This window comes from Gouania willdenowi, chromosome 7 (assembly GCF_900634775.1).
Source record: "Gouania willdenowi chromosome 7, fGouWil2.1, whole genome shotgun sequence".
NCBI lineage: Eukaryota > Metazoa > Chordata > Actinopteri > Blenniiformes > Gobiesocidae > Gouania > Gouania willdenowi.
Genome location: NC_041050.1, coordinates 1,729,602 through 1,757,556, shown reverse-complemented (window position 1 = coordinate 1,757,556; position 27,955 = coordinate 1,729,602). Strand labels below are relative to the sequence as shown.

At 40.2% G+C, this 27,955-nt stretch overlaps 1 protein-coding gene across 2 annotated transcripts; it reads left to right on the top strand.

The window, feature by feature from the left end:
- The first annotated feature begins 20 nt into the window (after positions 1 to 20).
- ankrd52a (ankyrin repeat domain 52a) lies at positions 21 to 27,900 on the top strand. Of its 2 annotated transcripts, none has more exons than XM_028451894.1 (28): positions 21 to 230; positions 752 to 835; positions 1,712 to 1,790; positions 4,512 to 4,582; positions 4,814 to 5,014; positions 5,935 to 6,022; positions 6,472 to 6,614; positions 6,706 to 6,918; positions 7,581 to 7,659; positions 7,735 to 7,849; positions 8,432 to 8,514; positions 8,608 to 8,725; positions 10,147 to 10,215; positions 10,296 to 10,496; positions 11,102 to 11,164; positions 11,246 to 11,357; positions 13,443 to 13,514; positions 13,587 to 13,788; positions 13,875 to 13,962; positions 15,234 to 15,351; positions 15,565 to 15,784; positions 15,857 to 15,944; positions 16,027 to 16,110; positions 17,145 to 17,290; positions 17,379 to 17,461; positions 18,406 to 18,488; positions 18,600 to 18,691; positions 19,280 to 27,900. In XM_028451894.1, exons 1-28 carry the CDS (start codon positions 204 to 206, stop codon positions 19,549 to 19,551), a joined length of 3,294 nt encoding a protein of 1,097 aa, XP_028307695.1. In that variant the 5' UTR covers positions 21 to 203; the 3' UTR covers positions 19,552 to 27,900. The 2 variants fall into 2 exon arrangements, with proteins under 2 accessions (XP_028307695.1, XP_028307696.1); XM_028451895.1 differs by having other exon boundaries at positions 22 to 230; positions 10,296 to 10,436.
- Positions 27,901 to 27,955: the final 55 nt, after the last annotated feature.

Genomic DNA, 27,955 nt, shown 5'->3' with positions numbered 1-27,955 from the left:
CTCTCGGCGGGTGTACCGGGGACCGCGGACCGCCACGCCTGTAGGCGGACCAACGGCAGATCAGACAACAACAGCCTCACATCCACACCGCATTTTTGTCTGCGAGCAGCCGTCATGGCTGCAGTCTGAGCCGGACACAGTACCGCAGTATACCTCCGAGTTTGATCCTCATGAAGGAGCTCCGTCCGGGCTGAGTTTGGGAGATGGGAGTCCTCAACATCGCAGACCAGGTACGGCTCGAAGAAAGCGCTCCGCGTCTCCGTCTACTTCCTGGCAGGGCGTCCCTGTTGTGCGCAGTGTATTACGTTTCTTTTCCTTTTTCTGTTCGGGGTTACTGTGCATTTGAGTTGCTACTATTGTGTAATTTTGTAATAAACGCATTTATTTGTAAATGCAATGCTATGTGAGGATTAAGTTGGTGTTGGCAATGCAGAGCCAAGCTGTGCACTTGGAATAAACCCGGACGAGCTGACGTAGATAGTGAGAAACAGGCCTGTAGGCCTCAGCTGAGGCTCCGTTTATTTCCTGGAAAGATGCACCCAGCTGGCTACAGTTAACGTTCAAAATACTATTTTCTCATCTTTGCAGTGTCTGTTTGCGTGTTTCTGTATATTTAAGGACTTCATTTGGGATTTAGGTCTCGCTGTTTTATCGTGAACGTGATATTTTTTGTTAGTCCGGGGCAACGTAACGTAGTCTCTGCATCGCTAGCTAAATCAAGCTAAGCTAACTGATGTCCCTGCATTCGCAGCCTCCTCTGGTCCAGGCCATCTTCAACCGAAATGCTGAAGAGGTTCAACTACTTTTGCACAAAAAGGAGGATGTCAACGCACTGGTAGGTGTAAGACATAAAGGTTTAATAACATGTATTCTAATTTATCTTCACTAAACAACGTTTAATTAGTCTTACCTGTGAATGGTATCGAATTATTTACTGATTAAAATGTTTTTGATAGTTATTGTTTTATACATTTTACAGGTTATATATATATGTATTAATTACCGTGTTTATTTAAATGTTCATTCATATATATATATATATATATATATATATATATATACATATACATATACATGAACGTATAATGTGAAACATATGTGAGGCAATACATCATATTTTAAATAATTGGACTTTAGCTGAACATTGTGTATCAATAACATAATTAAAGGCAGATTGAAAAACATAACCAGCTGTCACACTTCGCTTTCTACACAGTTTGTGACAGATACATTTCAAAGTAGGGCTGGGCGATATGGACTGAAATTCAGATCTCAATATTTTTTTCTTAAAATAGGTGTTATACAATTTAAATCTTAATATTTTCAACTCAGTCTTACCAGGAAGGTTAGTGACCTTTTGATTAATCCGCTGCTTTAAAAATAACGCTCCTATCGAGCTGCTGCTATGAAATGTTACAACTGCATTACACTAAACACAGCGCACAGTGCTGTGGGTTTGCTTAATGCATAATGATCACGCACTTTCATCTGATTTTATCATTTCGTCCCTTTAAATAAAGCTTTGAGTGAGCTGCAGTGGAGGGAGGACGAAGAGGGTGTGGCTGCTGCAAAATGTGTTTTCAGTGTGAAATGAGACTAAAACTACACTAAGATAAAGATATTAGCATGTAGCTTTGATCATAACTTCCAGCAGCTCCTTTGGGCTTTAAAAATTAAAGATCTATAAATTAGTTGTTTTGTTTTCCGACAGGACCAAGAGCGCCGCACGCCTCTTCATGCTGCTGCCTGTGTCGGTGACGTCCATGTGATGGACCTCCTCATCGAATCGGGTGAGTGACAGAGACACGCCTCAAATCATAACTTAATCCAAAGGATTATTTGATGGCTAAAGGCTGAGTTCAGGAAAGAGTGAATTTGGGGTGAATATGTGCGTAAAAACGTTTGAAAGATACCTGCCCGTGTGTGCAATCCAATCACACTCTTGACGTCTCAGAGTTATGGCACATTCACACCAAATGTGTTGAAAGCGTCAGGTTTACATATGGTGGACGTGCTTCTAGGAGCGTCGAGAGGTCCTGCTGCGCATCCCGCTCCTCCTGTGTGGCGCTTTTTGAGATTTCAAGCTTTTGACGTTAGTCCAGTGCCTACAACACGGTCGATGCTTCACAGTCACTGGGTGAATTATGAATGTAACTGATCGCCACAATATCATCCATTGTATGAACACCACTGACAACAGAGAAGCCCCTCCCCTAAATGCGCTCAACGCGCTCTCTTTCCAACTTGTTTGGACGCGTGTCCAGAGCATCTTCGACGCTGGTGACCAGCCCAGAATGTGTTTGGTGTGAACGTAGCATATGTGTACACCAGAGCAGCAGCAGGAGAAACACGTCATTAAAGAACAAATCTCACTATTCCTAATAAACACTGAGTGATCAAATGAACGCGTGCACTACTGTCAGCTTCAAACATGACAGAGGTTTGTTTTTACTGGTCTTTGAATTTTGTCATCTTTTTCTCAGCTTCTTAAAGGTGCAGGAGACTGTTATTATTAGATAGAGACACATTGGAAGCCTCATACATCCAATAATCAAAAATCATTTGTAAAATCTATTTTATTTATTTTCAAATTCTTTGTTTTGCACATACATTTTCTTTATGTCCAGTGATGTTGCTAGGTACGCGTCTTGCGTCCCTGACGCATAAAAATCTAAAAGGACGCAGTAAATTTACTATCCATGCGTCCCAGGGACGTGCCTCATTTTTCCCATGAAAAACAACACATTGTGAACAACAACTTATGTTTAAAATCACAGTAACTAGCAAAACAATCCTAGCCATCAGCGGACCCCTTTACGCATTAACTCAGCGCAGACATGATCCCCTTGAGTACATGCTAGTTTAGCCAACTAGCCAGTTAACGCGGATTTCATTTCAAAATGTTTCCTGGGACCGCTTATTAAGTGCACCGCCCTTTATACATTTTTTCAAAAAGTATTTGTTTTTTAACTCCTGTGAGGAATAATAAAAAAAGAAAATAAAAATGTAAATTAGAATAATGTGTAAGCTACAATTCAAAGGTAGATATAAGTTGTACTGACATGGGTTACTAATAAGTTATGTCATAAATATGTACGAGAGCAGCATTGATGTCACCTAATTTCCCCTCAGGGATCAATGGTTTGCTGAATCTGATGTTGATTAAGTTTTGATCAATTCAATTTAAATCAACTTAATTTAAATGCTCCTGATGACATCATTCCAGATCGTAATAATTAGACAAAAATAAATGGATCCATCACTTATTTCACCACTAGGGGCCACAATATTTTACAATATTAGAAGAATATTACAATCCCTGGCATCGTTGGTCTTGTCCAGACGTCTGGTAGCATTAGACTTTGTTGTCTTCTAAAAAGAGTAGGGATGTAATGATTAATAGGGATGTAACGATTCATAGGTATCACGGTTCACATCGATGCTCTGACAATTGAATCGCAGTACTTTTTTAAACAGCAGAGGGCGCTACATATCCTTCTCGTCTAAAAGTGTAGGCGGCGGGCGGAATCTGCTACTACTTTCTTTCTGGACGCCATCTACTTTTAAACATGTTCATAAATGATTCTTTACCCCTTTAACACCGAAAGAATATCTGTAATATTATGTGAATATCTGTAAAAGTCAGGTTTTTCTATTAGCTCTGTCTGCTAGCATAGCATCTCTTCTTCAAGCTGCATGACAGCCGACCACTGGGTTACCAGCGCCCTCTGCTGGTTCAAACAAATATCTGACGTAAATACAATGCAGACTGTTTTTTTTTTTTTAAAGTCCAATTGTTAAGGCACAAAATACATTTTCAGTTGCACTTTTAAAAAGAAAAGGAACTGTTATGTAGTTTTGCATTGTTTACTATAGAACCAGAATTTAAATTAATAGGCTTCTTCTTCATTTGTGTAATTCCTTTATTTCATTCAAGATTTATTTTTAGTTAAATTGCATTGTTTTGAATAGTTTATCAAGGGATTCTTTTGACAATTAAATATTAAAGGAAAATAGTAGAGTATTTTTCCCCCAAAAAATAAGGGAATATCTGTCTACGTTCATATTTTGTAAAATAAATCGTGAGAGAATCGTATCGTGAATCGAATCGTATCGGGAGTTGAGTGAATCGTTACATCCCTAAAAAAGAGTGTCTGGATCTAATTATCCAAAACACGTAAAGCTTTGTATCTGAATCCTCTATTTTCAAACTGTACACCCAAAGCTCGACTAGAGAATGAATACATTAAAACCTGACAGCTCAAAAAGGTTGGCACACTTTGGAAAAATCCTAAGAGCCTCATTTAGCTACTGAGCTTCTTCTCTCACATAAAGTTTCTATAATTTATTTTACTTACATTTCATTTAAAATATTTTTTACCTGAAGGGCGCCCTTTGGGGTTGGGGTTAACAGTTTACAGTGGTGGTGGTCAGATTGCTTTTCCCGAATTCCATTGTTGTAATAAAGATTCTGAAAGTTTTTCCTAATTATTGGTGTTTTTGTGTTCTAGGTGCCAGTGTGAACGCTAAAGACCATGTATGGTTAACCCCGTTGCACAGAGCGGCTGCTTGCAGGAATGAGGTAAGTTTGTTTTTATTTAATTTTTAATTTCTAAATGTATTTATTTGTTTCATCTAAAATGGCAACGTGCATTGATGTAAATATTAGTTTAAAAAGATGCCACATAGTTGCAGCATTTTAGCAGATAGAGATAAATACAGTTGGGAGGTAAAATTCAGCAGCATATCCAGATGGATCCGCTTGGAATGAGAAGCTGAGAACGTGCTGATCAATGATCTGAATCCTCCTCAGAGAGCCGTCGGCCTGCTCCTCCGACGAGGAGCAGAAGCCAACGCACGCGACAAGTTCTGGCAGACGCCGCTGCACGTGGCCGCCGCCAACAGAGCCACGCGCTGCGCTGAGTCTCTGCTGGCCCAGCTCAGCAACCTGAACATGGCAGATCGCACCGGCAGGACCGCCCTGCACCACGCGGCGCAGAGCGGCTTCCAGGAGGTCAGTGTAAAATCATTTTAGACATTAACTGGAAAAGCACTGAGAGAGCGCAGACCTCTGCCATGCAGCTCATTTCCACTCATGTTGTGATTTTTACCTTATGTTGTAGTCCTACATTGATTTTATTTACACTATTAGATTCATTGATAATCAAAACATACCTTGAAATAACAATGATGTTAATTGTCAAATAGTTATCAAAATATTGAAACCTAGTTACAGAAACTGTTGAAGACTTCACTTTTCAGAAAAGCTTTTAGTTAACTGGATTTTAATTTATTATCCTTCTATGATGCTGCTCCTGTGGTTTAAATGCACCCATGTTTTATTATTCTTTTATGATGTTGCAACTGTTGTATTAATTTCTCCACTGCTCTGTACAGCACTTTGTGATTTTTATTTGCAAAAAGCGCTTTTTAAATAAATTAATTCCCTACAAATCATGCTCTGTGAGGGCCAGTTGTATTTTTTTGTTCTTTCTTTTTCTAATTGGAACACTGACATCATCAGCGAAGCGTGTTCTGAGAGAGCCTATGACATCATCAACAAGAATTTCCACAGTGTGGATGGGATATATTTATACATTTTCTTTTGGTAGCCAGAACATCACCAAAATTTTATCACCTGTTCTTGACCCATTTATCAATTCCCCTGAAAATTTCATCCAAAACCGTTCATAACTTTTCAAGTTATCTTGCTAACTGTCAGACAGAATGATGGTAAAACAAAACCTTACCGCTCTTCACGTCACACAAAGGCTTCTGCACTTTGCGTTTGGCATAGGTAGTTAATGTAGTTTAAATATAGTGGACAGTGATTATTTGCGTTCTGAGCCTTGTAAATGTTCTTAGTCATGCTTCATATGTTAGAAACATTTTAATGCAGTATGTTTAAAGTTTGTTCTGTGGATTGTTGTTCAGATGGTGAAGCTGCTGCTGAACAAAGGGGCAAACCTCAGTGCCATCGACAAAAAGGAGAGACAGCCCATCCATTGTGCTGCTTACTTGGGTGAGCACATGTCCTTCCTCTGTTTCTGCAGCTCATAACAAACATCCACTGTTAGCGCTCGGCTAAAGCTCCTCAATTACAGACAGCAGTGACTTTCACCGTTTGTGTGTGTTTGAGTAGAGGACACTACAGTCCTTCAATGAATGAACGAGTGAGTGTGTTGGTCTCGCTGGTTTAACCCTGTTTTTCACCTTGGTTTCCTTCTGTCACATTGTTTCTGTTCTTTTTTGTGTGTGTTTGTTTGTTTACCCCCGTTTAACTTTTCTATTTTATTTCAAAACCTTTTTTCTGTTTTGTTTACTCCTTTTTTTTTTCTTTTTTTTTTTCTTTTACACATTTCCCTTGTATTACCTTTGTTTACTGATGTTTTACCTTTGTTTAGTAAAGTTTTACCTTTGTTTACTGATTTATTTATTTTTTTTACTTTTGTTTGCTGTTATTTCCCACAGGACACGTGGAGGTGGTGAAGCTGCTAGTTTCCCGCAGTGCCGACAAATGCTGCAAGGATAAGCAGGGCTACACACCACTGCATGCTGCTGCTGCGAGCGGTCACATAGACATCGTGAAGTATCTCCTTAGGATGGGAGCAGAGGTGAGGAATTAATTGGCTGATTATTAACGGTCAAACCTTGTTTATGCTTTGTTCCATTGCGGTTTTTTTTTTTTTTGTGCTCGTCCGTCAGATCGATGAGCCCAATGGCTTTGGAAACACCGCGCTGCACGTGGCGTGCTACATGGGTCAGGAGGCTGTAGCCACAGAGCTGGTGAATCACGGAGCCAACGTCAATCAGCCCAACAGGTGCGGCTACACGCCTTTGCACCTCGCCGCCGTCTCCACCAACGGTGCCCTCTGTCTGGAGTTGCTGGTCAACAACGGGGCAGATGTCAACCAGCAGGTATGAAAAAAGCTGCTGCTCCTTCCTTCTCTTTAATGGACAAGTTGGTCATTTGTTGGCCCTATTTTAGATATTGTCACAAATCTTTTAAAGGGATCCTCCGCTGCTTTTACAAATAGGGCCTAAAACCATTGAAATGTACCTATTAGAAGATCTATGTCTAACAAAACGCATTATTTTGCACCATCATAATTACATTTCCTTTTAAAGATGGGACTACAGCAGGTTTTTCAGTCAAAATAACAACTTGTGTGGATGCTCTATAAAAACAGGAAAGGTTAAAGATGTTGATGTAAACCTCTTTTGTTTACAGAAGCATGTCAGGAGAGCTCTTCTTCTCTGCTTCATTGTCTACTACCAAACCGCCCCCTGCGGTCACAGATTATTTTCGGGTCACAACTGTTTTTATTTTCTTTCTGTAAACAAGAGGTTTACACAGGCTCTAAAACTGTAAAGTAGTCCCATTTTTAAAAGGCAGTAAAACAAATATGGTGCTAAATAATGTTGTTAGATATAAATCTTCTAATAAGTACATTTAAAAGATTTTAGGCTAAATTTGTAAAAACAGTGGAGAACCCCTTAAGCTCTAGTCATTTCAATCAAATGTTGACTCTGACTGTACAACATACGGCTTCATAGTTTTGTGTAATAATTTTCTGTAGAGCAAAGAAGGAAAGAGCCCTCTGCACATGGCAGCCATTCACGGACGCTTCACACGCTCTCAGATCCTCATCCAGAACGGTAATGACGCAGAGCAGCCTCTCGGTCTCTCTCACTCTCTCTCCTACTAACACCTCTTTTCTCGTCCTCCGTCAGGTGGTGAGATTGATTGCGTGGATAAGTATGGCAATACTCCCCTCCATGTTGCTGCTAAGTACGGCCATGAACTGCTGATCAGCACTCTGATGACCAATGGAGCAGACACGGCCAGGTTCGGCACAGAGGCTTTAGCGCTAGCGTTTCAGGACTCGCTAGAGATATTCTTTCAGTGCTAAAGGGGGTATGGAATCATTTATGAACATGTTAAGAGTAGAATGCAACCAGAAAGAGAATAGTAGGTGATTCCATCCTCCACCTACGCTTCTGGACATCCCTGATTTTCTTCTGATCACCTTTAAAATAAGGAAAACCAAATATTGTATTAAATATTATAATATCTTTTGCCGTGCACTTTGTATATTTTGGATCTCATGACTTTTCTCTTCATGCCTCTGCATCTGCTGTTTCTGACATTATTTCTGATGTATATCTAAAATGTACATTTTTGTACGGAAGAGGATTAGGGCCCCTGGAAAAAAAAACAAGGTCCAATTCTTTTTTTATTATGAATGTTTTGAGATTAAAGTCAGAATATTTATTTTAATCCTTTTCCGTATGGTGTTCACCCTCACGTTTATTAAAGCGTTAAGAAAAAGGCTCCCCCCAAAAACACAGAAGTAACCAATTCCTGCCTGTGACCATCTGATTTAATCCTAATGTGTCAAAGTTTTGATGGAGTTATGTTGTTTTCCAGACGTGGAATTCACGGAATGTTCCCTTTGCACTTAGCTGTGCTCTACGGGTTTTCAGACTGTTGTCGCAAGTTACTCTCCTCAGGTTAGTTTGTTTTTTCTCTCACACAGTGTTCGTCTCTCGTGTCCACACAGACCAGTGATCCTCACTGTCCAGTGTTTGTGCTTGTGTTTGCAGGTCAGCTGTATAGTATAGTTTCATCCATGAGTAAAGAGCACGTACTATCAGCTGGGTTTGACATAAACACCCCAGACAACTTTGGGAGGACCTGTCTACATGCTGCTGCCTCTGGAGGGTGAGACTAATCTTTACACTAATCAGTGTTTTTCAACCTTTTTTTTTAGCCAAGGTACATCTTCTCATCGAAAAAAAAATCCCAAGGCACACCGCCAACCGAAAATGTAAAAAAAAATAAAACTTTGTAGCCTATATTAACAATATACAGTAATTCTTATCAAAGTATGTTGAAAAGCAATCAAATAAACACACAGAAAAAAGTTTTGATGTTATTTCATATTTCTTTTTTCTAATAAAAAGTGAAATTAACAATCTGCAGTAATTTTTGTGTTTTTAATAGGATTCAAATGAACAACAACAAAAAAAATGATAAATTCTTTAAAAATACACATCATGGTACATAAAATAACAGAAACATAATAGAACAAAAACTCTTCATGCCACTTAAATTAAATCTAAATAGCACAAATAAATCATATAGTTACATCAACATTTGGAAAATAGTTCACTCCACATCACATGGTTTTACATGTACGCCTTCAGTAGTGTAGGGATGTGACGAGGTGCTTACAGCGCTACGTTGCAAGAACAATTAGGTGAAATTTAATAATTTCCCACGGTACATCTGACGATCTGTCATGGCACTGTGGTTGAAAAATGCTGTTCTCATTTATTTACTCATTTTTCTTTTTCTTAAAAAAAAAAACAGGTGTTGTATGTGTTTAAATGTCAAAAAATAGATAATTCAAGCAAAACCTAGAAATAAACTTTGGATAAAAGAAATTTTAGCCTAGAAAATAATTATTAACTGTCAAATTTGTTTTTTATTTTTTACGTGTCAAATTTGTATCTATCCTCTCAGAATTGTGACGTTTATGGATTAAGCAAATATTTCACCGAAGAGAAAGTTTTGAAAAATAAAAACAAATGAAAAAGAAATTCATACATTTTTGTAGTGTAAAAAAAAAGCCTAACAAAAGCAATTTCTTCTTTTATTGAAATGCACAAAATCAGATTTTATACGACATTTTAGACATTTTAGTTTACTTTTACCGTGGTGGTATATATATTTACCAGTTTTGTTTTATTTTAATGTATTTTTAATGAAGTTATATTTCTTTTACCTGTTTTCTTTTTTAAAGACTTGTTGTAACTATTACCAACACAAAACTCTTTAAACTATAATAGAAGACTAAAACAGACTTGTTTGGGAAATGTGAATACATTATATTTATATGACTGTCTAACATGTGTAGATATGATAAATAAGTAGCTTGATTAGTTTTTTTTTAGGTATTAATTTAACGTGCGACTCATTTATCCAAACAGAATTGTTATACTGTTGCATCTGAAGATTTTTACTTTTTTTAAATTTAGATGTAAAACAAGCTGTGATTGGTGACAAATCATACATTATAAAAGGATAATTTGAAAGTTAAATAACAATAATGGGATTATCATCCACTCTTTTGTCCACAGAAATGTTGAATGTCTGAACTTGCTTCTGAGCAGCGGTACTGACTTGAATAAAAGGGACAATATAGGAAGGTGAGTGTCGCTCCTTGTTGCTCTGTAGTGGGTGTCCCTGCTCCGTGTGTTGGTAAACGCCGTTTTGTCACCCTCTTCAGGACACCGTTGCACTACGCGGCTGCTAACGGGAGGTACCAGTGCACTGTGACCCTGGTGAGCGCCGGCGCCGAGGTTAACGAGCCCGACCAAATGGGCTGCACGCCTTTGCACTACTCCGCTGCCTCCCAAGCCTTCAGCAGGTCGGAGAAGGACTTCTCTTTTCCATATACGGCAAATGTCCAGATAATTCAGAATCACAGGTTACTCTCATTACACTGCACTTAATACGAATAATGATGCTGTTATTACTAATGTCATTATGAGCACTGTTATCATTGAGCCTGTTTTAATCATCGTTCATCTACAGTCCATTGGTGTAACTGTCAGTGAGAGCTACTTAGTTATAGTTTTATTATATATGTAATATATATTCTGTTTACATCTTTCTTAGCCTCTCCTTCTTTCTTTCTGTTTTCTTTCTCATCTCTTTATCTTTTATTTCTCTTTTATATGTTGCTGTCTGGTCTAATACTTTTTTCTTCTTTTTTCCCATTCATTAAAAAAAACAAAAAACTTTTTTCTTAATTATTATTTCTTTTAATAAATGTATCCCTTTAATTTTTTCTTTTCTTCTTCTTTTCTTTTGTTTTTTTTTTCTAAAAATTTAGATTTTTCTTTCTTTCCTTTTTGTTTTTTTCATTTTTGGAAACAACATTGGGAGGAAGGATTTTTTTTCCCCATCTGTTAGCCAAGAAGTGAGCATATTTGCTTATTAATTCTAGGATTATCTGACGAGATGGCCTATGTCTCTGCTTTCAGTGAAACGATGGTGTTATTTTAAATATGAGCTTTTGTTATTTTGCAGAGTTGATCGTCATAATTCTGGGAACCATCAGAACGAAGAAGATGAAGTGAAGGAATCGTACTTGTGAGTCTTCCTCTCGTCTCTAATGGACTGGACTGTTTATCCTTGAGTGTTGTTAATAAACGTGTGTTCATTATGCTTCAGCTGCTTGGAGCATCTTCTGGATAACGGCGCTGATCCATCAATGGTCAACTCAAAGGGTTACAGTGCTGTTCACTATGCAGCTTATCATGGCAACAAGCAGAACCTCGAGCTGGTGAGATCTGCACCGATTACTACCATTTACCTTGAACTCTTTTCTTAGCATGTGTGTCTATAATGGATGTTTAAAAGTGGCGAGACCAATGAAAGAAAGTGTTGAACATAAAGAGAAATCACCTTTTTATTAGGGTTGATACTTTATCGAGTTATTTGTGATTAATTAATTACAGAAGAATAACGCATTGAAAAATTGCGCAGTAAATTTCTTCTTTTTTTTCTCACTTCAAACAGCATGAAACCTTTTTCATTTCACGAGTTCTCGGAGAAGTCATTCCTGTGTTTTGTGAGCGTTAATTGTAGTTGGGTACGGTGTTAGGTAATGGCGTTTTTTTCTGGTCACGGGGTAATCTAACTAATTACAACGACGTTACCGTTACTGAACGTTAAATGCGGTGCGTTACATGCATTGATTGAATAAACTGTTATCTGAAAGCACCCCTGGCTTCATACACAGCTGTAGTGAGGAGGTGGGTTAAAAACAAGGTGAGAGATTATGATTGGCTAAGGCAGCGTCATGTTTCATGGTAGCCAATCAGAGACAGTGTTTTTACACATGTGCCAGCACATGCGCCAACACACACATAGCACACATGGCGAGCGTGGAGTAGTCCGATGAAAAGTTGTCATTTTTGAGGTGGCGATGCAAACACTACTTTATATTAATTATGGTCAAAGACAAGAACGTACATGTGAAGTGTTCATTATATCCAGGAGTGAAGACTTTGTCCACATCTGTTGTAAGTAACTCAAATTTAATGAAGCACCTCACAACGACACGCATCTAAAAAAAATCTGAATGCTTTGACATATAGCAACTTTTTTTTTGTTACAGTAATGCAAATAGTTACTTTCCTTGGTAATGAGTTACTTTTATTATAGTGTAATTAAATTACTAACTCAGTTTCTTTTTGGATCAAGTGGTGAGTCACAATAATTACTTTCAGTGGATAAATTATTGTAATGGACAGTCGACCACTCTCGGTGTTAGAGGATGTGGGCGGGGCTAGAAGCGCTGCTATAGATAGCATCATCTGACCCAACTTATCAACTGCTATCTAGAAAAACTATTTCAAACTAAATTCATCATCTTCATCAGTTGCTCTGTTTATTTCATGATATCCACAGATATTTTAACTATTTTACACTGTTCAGTTTACACTTCTCTGGAATGTTCTGGACTAAGTGGCTGTTTTTTATTTTATTTTCAGAAACGCATTTGTTTTAGAAAGTTTAGAAAAATCCTAAAATTAATATAGCTTAGTTAAATTAAATTTTGTGCCTTGTGAACAATGATAAAAATAAACACAATTTTGTTGTTGAAGCCCATTTATTGTTAATTGATTCAGTCATATACCAAAATCCACTTAAATTTAAAAAAGGTTGCTTCTCGTGTCAAATAGTTCGGGCTTTCATTTAGATTAATGAAGTTTAATTAATTACAAAAGCTTTAATTGAGTCCCACCATTACTTTGATCTTAGAGATGACAGAATAAAAAATAACTTCTGTCTTCAAAGGACCACACATTGCATCAGCTTTTCGGTCGCTTCCTGTGAACATAACGTTTTTTATGACAATATTCACTCCTGAGCCACTCTGAAATGTAAGTGGCATGTCTAAATATTTAGCTACTTCAAAGTAGCTCAGTTTGCATTCATGTTTCAGTTCAACTGGTTACCATTTAAAATAATGGGTTTTGCGTTTTTCTCTCATACATGTATCTTAAGATGTTTATTTAATTTAGCTTTAGCAACATTAAATTGGTTTCTTCGCACTTCTTAAAAGTGCATCTTCTGCTTCTCGCATGCCTTCAATCTCCTTCTTTGTTGGAGAAAAAAGTGGTGCATGCGCAGAGTGCCGTGTCGAAACCTCGTCGAGCTGATGTCAATCACATTATCTGCGTGTGTTAATCAAGCTCCAGGTAGTCTGATTCCAGTCTAACTAACCTGTTTACTTCCATTTAAAAACCCAATCGGACTAAGACGTTAATTTGTTTTTCTTAAGCTTTAATGAAATTAGAACTTCATTGTCTGAATTGTTTTTCCACTGCATTGAAGCCAAGCTGTGCTCCTTCACTTTCAGCTCCTGGAGATGTCCTTTAATGCACTAGGAGACATAGAAAGCAGTATTCCAGTCAGTCCGCTGCACCTCGCTGTAAGTGTTGCTCAACGTTTCTCACCTTTTCACACGATTCAAGTATTCACAGATTTTCCTGCACCCTTTCAGGCTGACGGAGGCCACTGGCAGGCACTGCGAGTCCTCACAGAGACGGCGGCCTATGTGGACATGCAGGATGCCGCCGGCCGCTCTGTGCTCTACCTGGCGGCGCAGAAAGGCTACGTGCGCTGCGTGGAAGTGCTTTTGGCTCAGGGCGCCTCCTGTCTCCTCAACGACAACCGCCTCATGTGGACCCCGATCCACGTGGCAGGTAAACCACAGCAGACAAACAAAACGTGAGGCATTGAGTCTCAATGTGGGAGAATACATCCTGAACGCACTCTTTGTTCGCTCCAGCTGCCAACGGACACTCAGACTGCCTCCGCATGATGATCGACTACGGGGAGGAAGGAGATCTCACCAACGTGGTGGACAAATTTAGCCAGTGAGTTGTTCACTGCGTTCTCTTCAGTAATCCTAATTTATTCTTTTTTTAAAAAACTTTTGTATTTATTCTGTTTTATTTTACATTCTTGTTATTTAAACAGGTAAACATTGTGATTGAGTTTAAAGTTTTTTCTTTTTCACGTTGTGCCAAAGATTCAGAATACAGAGCAAAGTTAATTCTTTACCATTTATGTCAACCAGTGAGGCTCAAAATCTATCTATCACTCTCACTTTATCTATCTCTATTAGGCTTTACATGATCAGGATCTTTGGGCCGATCACCGATCAGTGAGTTTAAAAAAAAAAGAAACAATCACTGATCCGATCATATGGATTCAGGTTGTTTTTTTAAGGTACCGACCAAATTCTTTTGGTACTACCTGATACAGATTCACGGAAAATCAAACGGTACCATATTTTGGGACCTAAATGGAGCCTTGTGACTGTGAGGGAGTGGCAGAGTTGAAGAATTTCCATGCAGGAACAGAACATAACATTTGTTGTCTGTGTGTGTGTGGCCCTTTAACTGCGAATGAATGCCCTAGTCGCTCGACCATGTGTGGAGTGAGAGAGCGTGTGTGATCGGAGCAGGTCCATCATAAACTGTATTTGTTTGTATGTGTTTTGAATGATTGGCAGAATAAACGTTGCAGCTGTTGAATTAAATCAGAGTTCCATGTCATACTCAATGACTGCTGTGAAGTAAAAAATCGTGTGTCACATAAAGCAAACAACTCTTCGGTGTCAATGAGATAGATAAAACAATGCAATGGGGGCATCTACAGAAAGTTTCATCACGACAATGACGTCATTGATCAGATCGGCAAATTAAGACAGTACAGCTGATCACATTAATTGTATAAAATGCAAAATATTGGCCGATCCAATATAGCTGATCAGATTGGTGTAATGCCTAATCTCTAACTCATTTTTATCTCTTTCCTTCTTTTTTTATTTCCTTTCATCACTATCTACATCTCTGTCCCTCTTTTTCTCTTTCTATTTCTCTATCATGCCATCTCTCTTACTCTAACTATAAATGTATTGCTTTAACTTGATCTCTCTATCATTCTGTATGTATCATCTTATCTCGCCCTATCACTGTATAGATATCCATTTTTATCACTCCTCTCTACATAGTCTGTATACAGTCTACCTATTATTTATTGCTTTCTTCATTTCTATACATCTATGTTTCTTTAACTATATCTCTCCATCTTTTCGTATTTCTCTCTCTGATAAACGTGCGTGTGCTGGGGTCACTTTCAGGACTCCTCTGATGTTGGCTGTCGTAGGAGGTCACACTGACTCTGTCCACTTCCTGCTGGAGAAAGGTGCCTTGCCCGATAACAAGGACAAGCGAGGCAGCACGGCTTTGCACAGAGGGGTAAGTGAAAAAACCAAGTATTCATCGCTCAAAACAGCCAACGCATGAAAGCTGGAGCAGCCTCTAAATAACAAGATTAAGGGGGATTTATAGGTGAAGTGAACCAATTGGATGATTATTAAGTGTTTTATGTTCTGTCTGCAGCAGTCTGTTCTAAAAGTGGAACAACTCAAAGTCCTAAATTGTGTTGTTGTCTCAACCCACGGTGCACAGGCGGTGTTGGGCCACGACGACTGCGTGGCAGCGCTACTGCAGCACAAAGCCTCCGCTTTAAGTCGGGACGCCCAGGGTAGGACTCCACTGCACTGTGCTGCGTCCAGAGGTCACACAGAGATCCTGGCCAGCTTGCTGCAGGGCGCCATGGCGATCGACCCACAGGACAAACTGCTGGACAACAAACTATACACCCCGTTTCACTGGGCTGCTTGCAAAGGTGGGTTTTAGTCCGCTGGAGTTCCTCTGAGAGCGAGTGCTGTCGGTGACGCTGCGTGTGTTTTGTTGGCAGGACACGAAGACTGTTTGGAGGTTTTACTTGAATTCAAAACATTTATCCATGAAGATGGAAACCCATTCACACCCCTGCACTGTGCTCTGTGAGTATTAACCCTTTGTGTCTTAATCTGAGTGAAAACTTGCAGAGGCTGTGGTTTATTAACCCTGTGCTCTGTGCTGTAGGATGAATGGTCACAGTGCTTCTGCAGAGAGGCTGCTGGAGTCTGCTGGGATTCACATGATCAACACCAGAGATGCCAAAGGAAGGTAAGAGCTCACTAGTAACAGCTTTGTTTTACACGAAACTGATGACGTTTCGTTCTGAATCAGAGAAGTTAGTTTTTTAATCATCATTAGTGTTAGTTTTAGTTTTGTTTTAATATTTTATATACATTTTAAAACACTATTTTTAATAAATGAATAGTTTAGCCTTCTCAAGACTGCATTAATAAGGGTTTGGGTAATTTTTTGCTCATTCTGATGCCATTCATTGGAGTATCTTCAAATACTTTACACCCCTAGAATTCATATTATACATATAAACAGTAGTTGTATTAAAATTGTGTTATAAATGGGAAAATACAAAAATTTTAAATGTTTTTTTCCAATATATTTAGTAAATAAACACACAAAACACATTGATCGAAAATGAATGTAGAAAATGAAACGGACATTTCAGAACACTCCAGTAGTGATTTGAACAATGTACCTGTTGAGATTTTGAGATATGATCATTTTAATGAACAGAGTGCAGAGGTTTGATCACTACTGCTAATCCAATATAGAAACCTGAACAAAATATTCCTCATCAATTATATTGTTTCAACTTTAAGATAAAATGTATATATGAATTCTAAACATATTCATATATAATGTACATTGAGTACACATACTTTCAGTATTTAAGCTGTCACTGCATGACCTGCTGTTACATGCTATAACCGCTACTCAGCAGGTTACGTGTTTTTCACTGTATGTAGACTTTACGTAATGACATCACTAGCGTAATTTTGAAACGTACGATGGAGGCAAAAGTCTTTAGCTTTCTGTAGCAAAAAGAATGATATTCTAGCTGCTGTAGTTTCTATTTTACAACCGTTTATACAGAACGATGCACACAGAGGGGAGGGGTCGGGCTGCCCTGGGGAGGTTCGTCGCCTATGGGTTGAAGCGTGTTTTTATTTCCAGCTGTGTTATTTTTGACAGCTGTGCTCGTTAATGATAGTGTAAATGTTTGTAATCAAGCTCTTCATGAAGTGTGCGTCCCTTCACTGGCTGAGCTGTCTTTGTGGTGCCTGTAGGACCCCGCTGCACGCTGCTGCGTTTGCTGAGGATGTGGCTGGACTCCAGCTGGTGCTTCGTCACGGTGCAGACATAAACTCAGTGGACGAGAGCGGGCGCTCCGCTCTGATGGTGGCTGCTGATAAGGGACACAGCGGCACCGTGGGTGAGTGCGAGGAACGCCAATGGCTGCGCGCCAGGCTGTCGTCTTTGTTTACAGTGATTAGAATGAATGGGATATTTTTTTTGTTTAGCCATCCTCCTTCACCGGGCCAAGGCTGACCTCACTCTGCTGGATGAGAACAGAAACACTGCTCTGCACTTAGCCTGCAGCAAGGTAATGCCGCCTCGCATGTTCACACACGGGATGCACGAGGAAAGTAGCAGCACAGGCTCCTTGATCGCTCACACTGATGATGCCTTATTATCATTACAAAGATGCGTCTATACTGTGTAGCAGCTCAATGTAAGAAGACTTCTGCTAATGGAGTTTCCTTATTTAAAACGGCTGGAGACACCTTTTTGTCCAGCTACAGAATCACAAACACATACTGTATCTACAGTATTCATACACTGGTGTAATTTCTGGTGTCCTAATTAGGGGTTTGCATTGCAATGAATCTGACAATACGATTTATCTCAAGACTAAACAATACGGGATACATCATGATATATTGTGATATCATTAATGAAAAAAGTAAAAGATTATATTTTTGTAATTCAAGCACCAATTTTAAAAACAAGTGGTATGTTTATCAAACTGTCAAATTACATTTTTCAAAAAAGTTTAACTTTCGCTTCTACAACAGATTCTGATTAAGTTCGTAAGTTGTTTTTTTTTTTTTTTTTTTTTTTTAAGTACCTAAATACATCTATGTGTGTCCAGTATGTTTTATGAAAATAAAGTGCAATCAACTCCCAGCTAAAATGCATTGAGGAGTGTGGTAGTTTAACAAGGTCTGATGGTGCGTTCACGGACACCTAGTGACTGGGCCTTTACGTGCTCTACAGATGTTGGCACAGTTACATGTTTTTTTTCTTTAAAGAAATCAATTTGGACATTTTTTTATGGATTGATATGATAACGCAATGAAATATTGTGATATATCGCTGAATCAATGTTTTTTTCCTCACACCGTTATTCTAAGTCCACATTTAGAGTCAGATATCTCCTGGTGGAGCTGAAGCCAGAGTATTTATTGTAAATAATAATTATACTGCCTTCTACAGCCTGAGCTCAGATGATGTACCAATACAGTGTTTTTTCCTTCTCCTCCCCAGGCCCATGAGATGTGCGCCCTCTTGATTTTGGGCGAGATCCACAGTCCGACTCTGATAAACGCCACCAACAGCGCTTTGCAAATGTAAGAGTCCGCCCCTCCACAAATAAATGTCCTCAATGATACACATGCTTTCTCTAGTTTACCTTCTCTGGTAGACGATACGTGTGTGCTAACGTCTGCTCTGCTCTCCAGGCCACTCCATCTGGCAGCTCGTAACGGTTTGGCCACAGTAGTCCAGGCGCTGCTGAGCAGAGGAGCCACGGTGCTGGCTGTGGATGAGGAAGGTGAGACTCTTTCTCTTCATTTTGTGACGTCATCACCTCCAGAAGCGGAAGAGAGGCTTTTGTTTCCAATTAGATATGAACATCCTCTTTGTATTGGTGTGAAAAGGTGGGACATGAAACATAATGAAAATTATTTCAGTCACTAAATCATCTGCAGTTTAACAAAACCTTAAATAATTAAACCTTATTCTAATGATGAGCAGGAGGAAGGAGAGCTGGTAATGACCTGTTTTGTTTTTATTTGATCTGTAACATCTCCCTGAAGGAAACACTTGACATGACGGCTTAAAAACATCTGAAAAGGTAGAACTTTATCATTTAGCCTTATAATAAATATAGTGATGAGGATGGAGGTGCAAAAAGGTGTAAAGCAAGAGTAACGTAGGTGCACCATAGAGCAGCGGTTACATAGATCGTTACCCACTCATTGCTCGTCTTCAAATGGTCTTGATCAGGTTTATCATGGTTCCAGGTTGGTACTTGTCAAAAACTCAATCCTTTTTGGTAGGAAAAAAAAGCTGAAAAACAGCAGTGTGTGTTTCCTGCACCTCCTACACGCACGTGTGTGTTTGTGTTGTTGTCCTACAGGCCACACCCCGGCTCTGGCCTGTGCTCCTAACAAAGACGTGGCGGACTGCCTGGCTCTAATCCTCTCTACCATGAAGCCTTTCCCGCAGCGGGACCCCTCCTCCTGCTCAGCCTCCCCTCCCTCAGTCTCCGCCTCCCCGGCTCTCAACCTGCTGAAGCACTGCGGCATCACGGCCACCTGCGCCCCGCGGCCCAGCAACGGCCTCCACAACGGCTATGTCAAAGACCGCCACGGCGCGCCCGTCGGCCTGGACGGCTGCCTGTCTGAGTGAGGCGTCGCACGCACGCATCCAACCAGCAGCGCCACCAGAAGCGGGAAGGGGAGGGGAAGGGGGGACGCCTCCCTTTAACGTGGCCCTGAGAACCAGGAGAGCACCCACCCACCCACACGTCTGTTTTCCTGTGTGTGTGTGTGCGCGTTGGCATGTCCACGTGAGAGTGTGTGCGTGCATGAGTGTTCGGTCTTCTCTCGAGGTGCAGTCAAACCTAATATGCAATTAGATCCCATTCCTCCATCTCCTAGTAGTGCTCAATCCTCAGGCGCGTTGCTCTACAAGGTCACCATGACAACGCGCAGCATTCATAGCCACACCAAGCAATCTGGACGTTCAACCATTTAACCCTTTAAGAACCATGTTGATTATTCAGTTACGAGCATGGAAAGTGTGTGTGTGCAGCAGTCATATCACGTGAAGCTGCTGCGGGACGGTGACCTTGTAGAGGAACGTACGACCTTCCCAAAAGAATGATCAAAGAGTTTCACCTTTTTTTTAAAAAAAAAAAGAAAAATATCCTTTTCTTTCTCTCTCTCCTTTTCCCTGTTTGTGTTTAACTGTCAGTTAAGTGTAGATTTTTATGAAGGAACCACACAAGGGAAAAAAAAAAGTTTAAATTCTTTTGCTAAGTGCAATGCGTGTGTACTACAGTACAATCCGAAATCTGGAAAAGGGTCACGACGAGTGTTAATTCCATTAGTGTACTTTAAATGTACGGCCTCGAATCAGTCGGCGTTTTATCGATAATTTGGCGACGCTGCTGAAAAACTTTAGCATGTCTCCTTCCAAAGGACGGCCAGGTCGGGGCCAGCGCCTCAGACGCCGACTTCATGTTTTTTAAACGATGCTAAATACGTGTTTGTTAAGCTAGAATGTTTCTAAGCATATAAGTTATGACCAAAGTTGATCGACACTACTATGGCTATAAATTATTTATTTGAGATGAACTGTACTGTATAGAGAAAGACAATAGATCTCGATATACCTCGTCAACTCGTTTAGCAGCTGCTTCATCTTCACCCAGGGTCCGTAGGCCTGACGTTCTCTGTCTGTAGGACAGGAGAACCACTGTAGGATAGCGACTGAGACTGAGGCCTTGTTCATTTCTAGATGAAGGCTTTACTAGTAATATCTGCCAACAAACACCTCATCAAAGCATCATATATCTGAGCACATAAATGAACAAGCCATTTCAATTGGTTTCCCATCTTTTTACCAGTGTTTATTTTGTTTTTGTTAGGGTAAAAAAACAGATCACAGAATCCAAATGGCCCGATTATCGACAGAGAGCAATCAGTTGTGGTTTTGTCGGCACTAATGATGTTGTGTGGTATGTTTCTGATGTCGAAGCGGCCTCAGTGTTGTGGTTTTAAATGAGCTCTTACTACAGGAGTGTTTTCAGGAGCTGCTAAACTAGTCTTAAAGCATCTAACGGCTCGTATTCACATGACGAGCATTGTCTGCTGTTTTTATCGGGCAGTTTTCAAGCAATATTTTCTTTCTTTGGGCCTTTTCTTTTTCCTCCCGGTTTGGTTTTTGTTTTAATGTTATTGAATAGACATCACTGTCACAAGGGCTTTTGTTTCCCTAGAATGTGTTTTGAGTTCTCCTGGGTTTTTTTTTTCTTGTGTTTTATTGATTCTTTCATGATAAATTACCTAAAGACTTAACGAATGGTTCTGTGTGCGCCGGGCATTCAACTGTCAGTGTGGAATCAAATGCACTGGATTGCCCTTCGCGGCAACTCATGAAATGCCTTTTTTGACCCATGCCTTCCGCAAAACACATCGTTTCACTTCAAAAAGACGATATTTCTGCTTCGTTGAACCACATTCGGCCCGTGTCGACTAAAACTGGTCCCAGCATGCACCTCTGATGGGCGGAATAGGGCTAAAAGGAAAAGGAGAAATCTTTGCTTTGGCCACTTCCTGTCGTTTAGAGATCATTAAAAGAACAAAGAAGTGCTTTTTGCTGTTGGTTTCATCATCTCCTTTTCCATTTCCTGGTACTAAGCATACTAAAGATGATTGTATCGGACCACTAGAGCTGTTTGTGACTTTTCGATGTTCTATCTATGCTATTTTTTCGTCTTTGGGAAACCACCTGCCCGCTTGCCGGTGGTGGGTATATTACACTGAGTCAGATTGTTATCATTGACGTGGGGACTTCATATCGGCTGGTAATGAAGTGGCACTATTGCACACATTAGTCGACTGGATGAGAGCAGAGGACTTATTACTTTAGGATGTGTTGGTCACTTTCCCCTTAGATGAGACTTATTCCTCGTAGTGTTGTATTTAAACTTGAAACGGAACCATTTCAGAGGAGTTATTATTACTCACTCACTTCATCGTTGTCTGCATTTCATTTAAAAATCATATCTGACTGAGAAAGCTGGCATTTCATTTGTAATCTCAGGATTCGTGCCCTGACACAGCAGGTGGAATTTACTAATCCAATCATGAATAGACGCTCCGTTGTTCGATTTATTTTCCTTTTCAACTCAAATCCCACAGCACTTAATGATTAGCTAGTCGAGCTCGCACTTTAGTACGTTCAGGTTCTAAGTGTGCGAAATTGAGCAGATGTAAGTATGTACTTGTGTTACATGCATGTGTGTGTTGCTGCTGAATGCACGGGAAGAAAAGGGTCGTAAAAGATGAGCAAAAATTGTACTTTTTAAAGGTTTCATAATTCAAAGAATTAAAAAAAAAAAAAAGGTGACATCACCGAGTCTAACTGTTAACCAAACCTCGGCGCAGTGACCACAGTCAGGTCTGAGCTCTCACCCTGAGATCCCTCGTGTTTTCTCACAGTATTCCTATAAACAAGCTTTTTTTTTTTTCTTTCTCTTTACAAAAACTGTGCGTACCAGTAATAACCTGTGAGTGTGCATGGAGCGACCATTAAAAAAAAAAAAAAAAAAACACACTTGCAGCGGGAAAGCAATGAAAGGTCCAATTTGTAGCAATACGGTGGTGAGTGTGTAATAATGTGCAGCACAAATATTGCACTGCCATCCATTCAGGCCAATTCAGTTAGTAAACCACAGCATAGATGCCAATGGAGGATTGAAAAGATGCGGGTCAGATGTCATCACAACAAACACACACACAAAAGGCCTGTTTGCCAAAACGTGTTGAGGAGGAAACTCCTCGTAGTAAAGCAACAAATGGATTTATGCATAACGTTGGAGCAAGTTTACAGTCTGACCGTCAAATCTGAGCCATGATTTTTTCTGACTGAAATGAATGTAGGGTCGCTTTAGAGTCGCCTCTAAAGCGTTGCTCTTCATTTGTGGTGCGCAGATGCGATTACACAGGTAGCATGTAGTGCATTGTAGTCTTCCTGCGTCAAAGGTCTGGCTTCGTTTATTCCGCTTTTCTTTCTCTCTGTCGGCAGAGAGCGTAGCCTAACGTGGTGGACAGAGGACGTTACCATTCATTCCATTGAGATTGCCTTACAGCGCAGTTCAACTCATGAGGGACAAAGTAGTTCTACAGTCTGGGTGGGGTTATCATCACGCATTAAAAAGCCTATATTTGACTAAAAATGCACCTAAGCTACGCCCATTTAGTGCCATAGAAACCTTGATTTGCCTTTAGACACGAACCACATCGACTCATAAAGCAGGATTACTACAGTTGTTATTATTGTGTTTGGAGCTGCATGTCCTCTCACCAGAGAGGAAAAAACAACATACATATTTGCATGGGAAATATAACTTAATCCAAGTATTCAGTTATGATTAGCTGTTAGAGGAAGTCTATTTTGTAATTGGGAAATTTTTTGAAGAACATAGTTGGACCCTTTGCAGAGCAATCCCTAGCTTTGTAACTTATTTCCGTGCGTGTGTTTGTGTACGTGTGTGTGTGTGTAACCAAAAAAAAACAAAAAACTTTTGATGTCCAAAAAAATAACAATTTTTAAAAATCATGGTATACAGACTAGAATTGATTTGCCACAATGGATGTCTCGGTTCTTACTTGAAGTAAATGGCAAATTTCAATTCAACTGTCTGATCCACTGTTGAGCCTTTTGCCTTAAAAAAACAAAATAAACAAGCTGAGTTAAGGAGACGATAGCTGGCACTACCTGATACGTTCATGCTACGCTTGGGTCGCTACTGAAAACACACACCCAATTGGCTGATTTCTGTCTTCAGTGGGCCATCCACAAGCACACGTTTAAACAAAAAAAAAAGAGGAGGTAGCACATAGCTCAAAGGTTGCCATGGTGCAGAGATTGTTGGGATATCGCCATAGATTTTTTTTCCACTGTGAATGAATGAATTAATTCAAAATTCACTCGTAAACAATCAACTTGGGCTGTCTGCGATCCAGAGCCAGACGACACTGAGGGGTTTTCAAAAGCAGCGCGACTTATACAGTCTTTAGATCCGCATAGAGCGCTGAAAATAAGTTAAAGAAAAAAAAGCCTGAATCAGACGTGTGCGTAGAAGTGGCTGACGTCTCGCTAACGTCCGTCTGCACCTTTCATTGGACCTGCAGTTTTACCTCATCAGTGAACTTTAGCACTGATTCTCCTGTTGTCGTTTCTTGATGCCAGTATCTTGTGACTGCGTGTGTGTTTATTTGTGTGTGTGTGAGACTCAAGGAGACTAAACATGCACAAAGTGAAGTAGATGTGTTTCATCATCATCATCATCACCGTCGGTCTTGAATCCAGCCATGTGAAGTGAAGGGTTTGGAGATGAAGGTAGCTATAAGACTTTACCTCGTTCTAAGTGGAAACAATACGACATCGCTGTGCGGACTCACGCGACTTGACCGCTTCTGATTCTGCTTGAGATCTCGGTTAGGATAGGAACCACCCCCCGACCCCCGTCCCTGCCTGCAGGCTGGAGCACAGTGGCGGCATGGTGCCTTTTTTGTTACTGCCGAAAGGTACGGTCTTCCATTTTATTTCCCAGAAGCCTTACAATGGGAACGAGTAATTACGCCCAACAAGTGACCACCACAATAGACAAACTCATTCTTCCCCTCTGAGGTCTTTATTCTTTTCTTTTTTTATAACTAAATATAAAAATTAGCATTTCTCTCCATTGCTATCCCTTAAGGCGGCAGAATAAAGATATACAGACGTTAATGAACTTGCAGAGGATTATAAGTACGAAAGCACAAATCCAAAGAAGGCACCCAGGGCTCAGCTGACTCCTCGAAATGAAAAAAGCCTTTCCACCAGTTTTTAGGCAAAGAAGTGTTTGAAAAACCACCCGATTGTCAATAACACATCAACTGTAGAAAAAAACCACACAAAAACGTTGTCTGGAAGTTCCGAGCTGCTTCTGAATGGTGGAGAAACCCTGCAGCGTTCCACTTTTAACTTAGCGAACCTGTTTGTTGTGACCGTGTTGTGTAGGCTAGGCTAGGCTGACTACACGTAGTAGCTGTGTGCAGTGTTAAATAACGGTGTGATTATACTCTATAGACGTGACGTTGACGTTTCCTCGTCTCGCCACGGCTTTGAGGCATGACTCATCTTCTTATCTGGAGCCGACCCTCGTTCGACAAAAGATGAAAAGTGCAATAACCTCTTTTTTTTTTTCTTTTTCTTTTTTCATTTTTGCTTCCTCGGTTTTGAAACTAACGCACCCTTTGTTTTTATCGTGTGTTTGTGTGCATTCTGACACGAAGTTACTCGTCTGGAGCGAATGGATTGAAGGCGTTAGATGTCGGAGCGAGTGGCTTTTTTTCTCTTATAAAACTGTGATGGACTGCGTGCGACTCTGAAGCGTGGGCTGATGGATCTGAGTCGGCGGGGGATGCGTTTTAATTTTTTTCGTTTCCCCAATGGTGTTGTAGTTTGGACTTAGTTGTGTTCATTTGCATGTGTAGATGTGTATATGCATCCTCTCTCTTCTTCTTCCTCGAATGAAACGTTTTTCTGCGATAATACTTAGACCTGCTGTCAGTCGGCCTGTGCGGATAAAAGGAAAAATGAAAATGCCTTATATTTGTGTTCCATGTTGAGCGTGAAGGGTTCATATGTGTCCCGCTCTTTTTCAGCGTGTAGCCTAAATAAAGCTTGTACAGTTCGGTAAAACTCATGAGATTTCTATCTACTGTATATTAGCCTGTGTGTGTGTTTTAAGACTTTGTTACTCGGCGGTCCCCGTGATTGTGGTTTTTAGAGAAACATTCCCCTTGGAAGTGCCGCTTGTTTTTCACCAGCAGGAGAAAAGTCGGTGAAAAGTAGGGGGGAAAATGTGTAATTTCCGCGGCACAGGTCATGCAAAAGGCACGATCCTTCTGATGGAGGCACCTTATCGACCGCCGCGGACGTCGACTCTCACCGAGCTCGATTACTCCAAAGCAGAGCCATATCCGAGAATTTTCCCGCTAGGATACCCCTTTGAATGTGCTAATAGAATTAAAGGATGTAAATTGCATGTTCGGTAAGTTTTTTTTTTTTTTTTTTTTTTTTTTTTTTTTTTTTTTTTTAGTAGCGCTAGTTTTATTTTTTGTTTTCTTCTCATGTGTTTACGTTTAGTCCGCTTCACTGTAGACGCTGCCACCTCATCGCGACTCAAATAGCTATTAAACAATCCTCTCACGACTGGACTTAAAGCCGGCGCTGCCGCGACATTAAGTCTTTGCAAAGCGCGTAAGAAGAAGCGATGTTTAGATTATGGATTTGTCTGTTAATGTTCGACTCTGAGTCGGATCAGGGCGTGTGAGGAGTTGCAATCGAACTGTTTCACCGTGGACCTTTGTGGGGAAAATAAAGAGAAAAAGGAAAAGTTAGGCCGACATTCCAAAGTTGATTGAATCGTTCACAGTCCTGATGGAGGACTTCGTTCTCGTTCACTTTCTTTTGTCTCTTCTTTCCTTTTTCGGTCGTGTCTGAAGTGGGCGTGTCAATGACAGGGGTTCCCCTATTTATCCTATATGCCGATTACCTCATTTACAAATCTGCAAATATACTACTCTACTGTGTGTCAAAGGAGTCAACGCCATCACCAGCAGCGCAGTCTTCAGACCTGTGACTTCTACAGGACCAAGGAAGCTGAAATGTATCTGATACAGACAAAAAGGGAAAGAAAGGGTTGGGAACCGTTTTCCAGGCCCGATCGGCCTCTTAGGAACACAAACCTGCAGTTAGTAAATCACCGCACCTGCTGCTGTCCCAGTCGCACAATAAAGATATATCAGGAATGTTCGCATACTACTACCGAAACTCCACCTCATCGCTCGTGCACACGTTACAGATTTAACATTTATTATGTTGATGCAAATCGCTGACTGGGACAGCAGCAGCTTTGAAAAACTAAACTGGACTTTCTCAGTTTAACGTGACATCACTTTCCGTCTCTTCGTAGCATTCTCCTACCTCCTTGTTTACAGCCTGAGTCTCGTTCGTCTCCACCTGTTTGGACTTTTTAAGTGACGTATCGCATTGCAGGAATACAGAGTTATCATAAGCAATGGTAGTGATACATGACGTATGCTTGGTTGGTTGTGCTGTGTTTGTATTTGTCTATTTTGACGTTTTGGGGGTAAAAAAATTATTTATGAGAAGCATTTATACGACTAAATACCACTGGAATGTGAAGCCAGACAAATGTTGTAATGCAGATTATGATGATAGTCTTTCCCCTTTAACATTCAGCGGGCGAACGCTCACACGACTGTCCATTAGAGAAGGAACAACCCTGCGTTTTCACACCTTTGTAGTTTCCGTTAGTCAAACGTGTCCAGCTTCATTCTGGCTCAGCGAGTCATCGCCGTGCAGGTTTATTGGATATCACAGATTGTCACGTGGAAAATGACGATGGATTTGTAATGTTGCCTTTTGAATCCATCCGACCACCCAAACCAACGCTGCTCCTCAGCGTCCGTCTTCAACACTGCCCCGACATCTCACACTCAGACCACAGGGGGAGCAGGACAAGGTGAAAGGTTTGAGGTTTTCTGACCAAGATTCACACACACACACACACACACACACACACACACACACACACACACACACACGCTCGCTACCGTCTCACCAAAAACCTCAAGCCATTCATTTCTGTTTGTTTTTCAACAATGCAATCCTGAAAGCACTTTGCCTTGTTATTCCTTTGTGTGAACTCGTGAATGATGATTTGTTACAGAATGTTCAATACGTAAAAAAAGATCATTCACTGTTTTTTGGAAAAACCTGCATCTGTCTTTCTGACGTTAAAGAAAAACGGAAAAATGAAAAAAAAAAAATAAACTGTTTAGTGACATCGAACCTGAATCTATTTTATAAAATGTTTGCTGCAGCCAATTGGTCTTGTCATTCAGTATTGTGGCTTAGGGTTGTTTGTGTTCAATAAAGTGCTATTGCTAAATACTTCCTGTGTGTGGAGTTTTGTTTCATATCTGATACCAGAGATTATTTTACTCCA

Coding starts and splice junctions, on each gene's coding strand:
- ankrd52a (XM_028451894.1), top strand. CDS start 204: ATGGGAGTCCTCAACATCGCAGACCAG. Junction 836..1,711: donor AGGAGGATGTCAACGCACTG/GTAGGTGTAAGA, acceptor GTTTTCCGACAG/GACCAAGAGCGCCGCACGCC. Junction 15,352..15,564: donor GCACGGCTTTGCACAGAGGG/GTAAGTGAAAAA, acceptor CACGGTGCACAG/GCGGTGTTGGGCCACGACGA.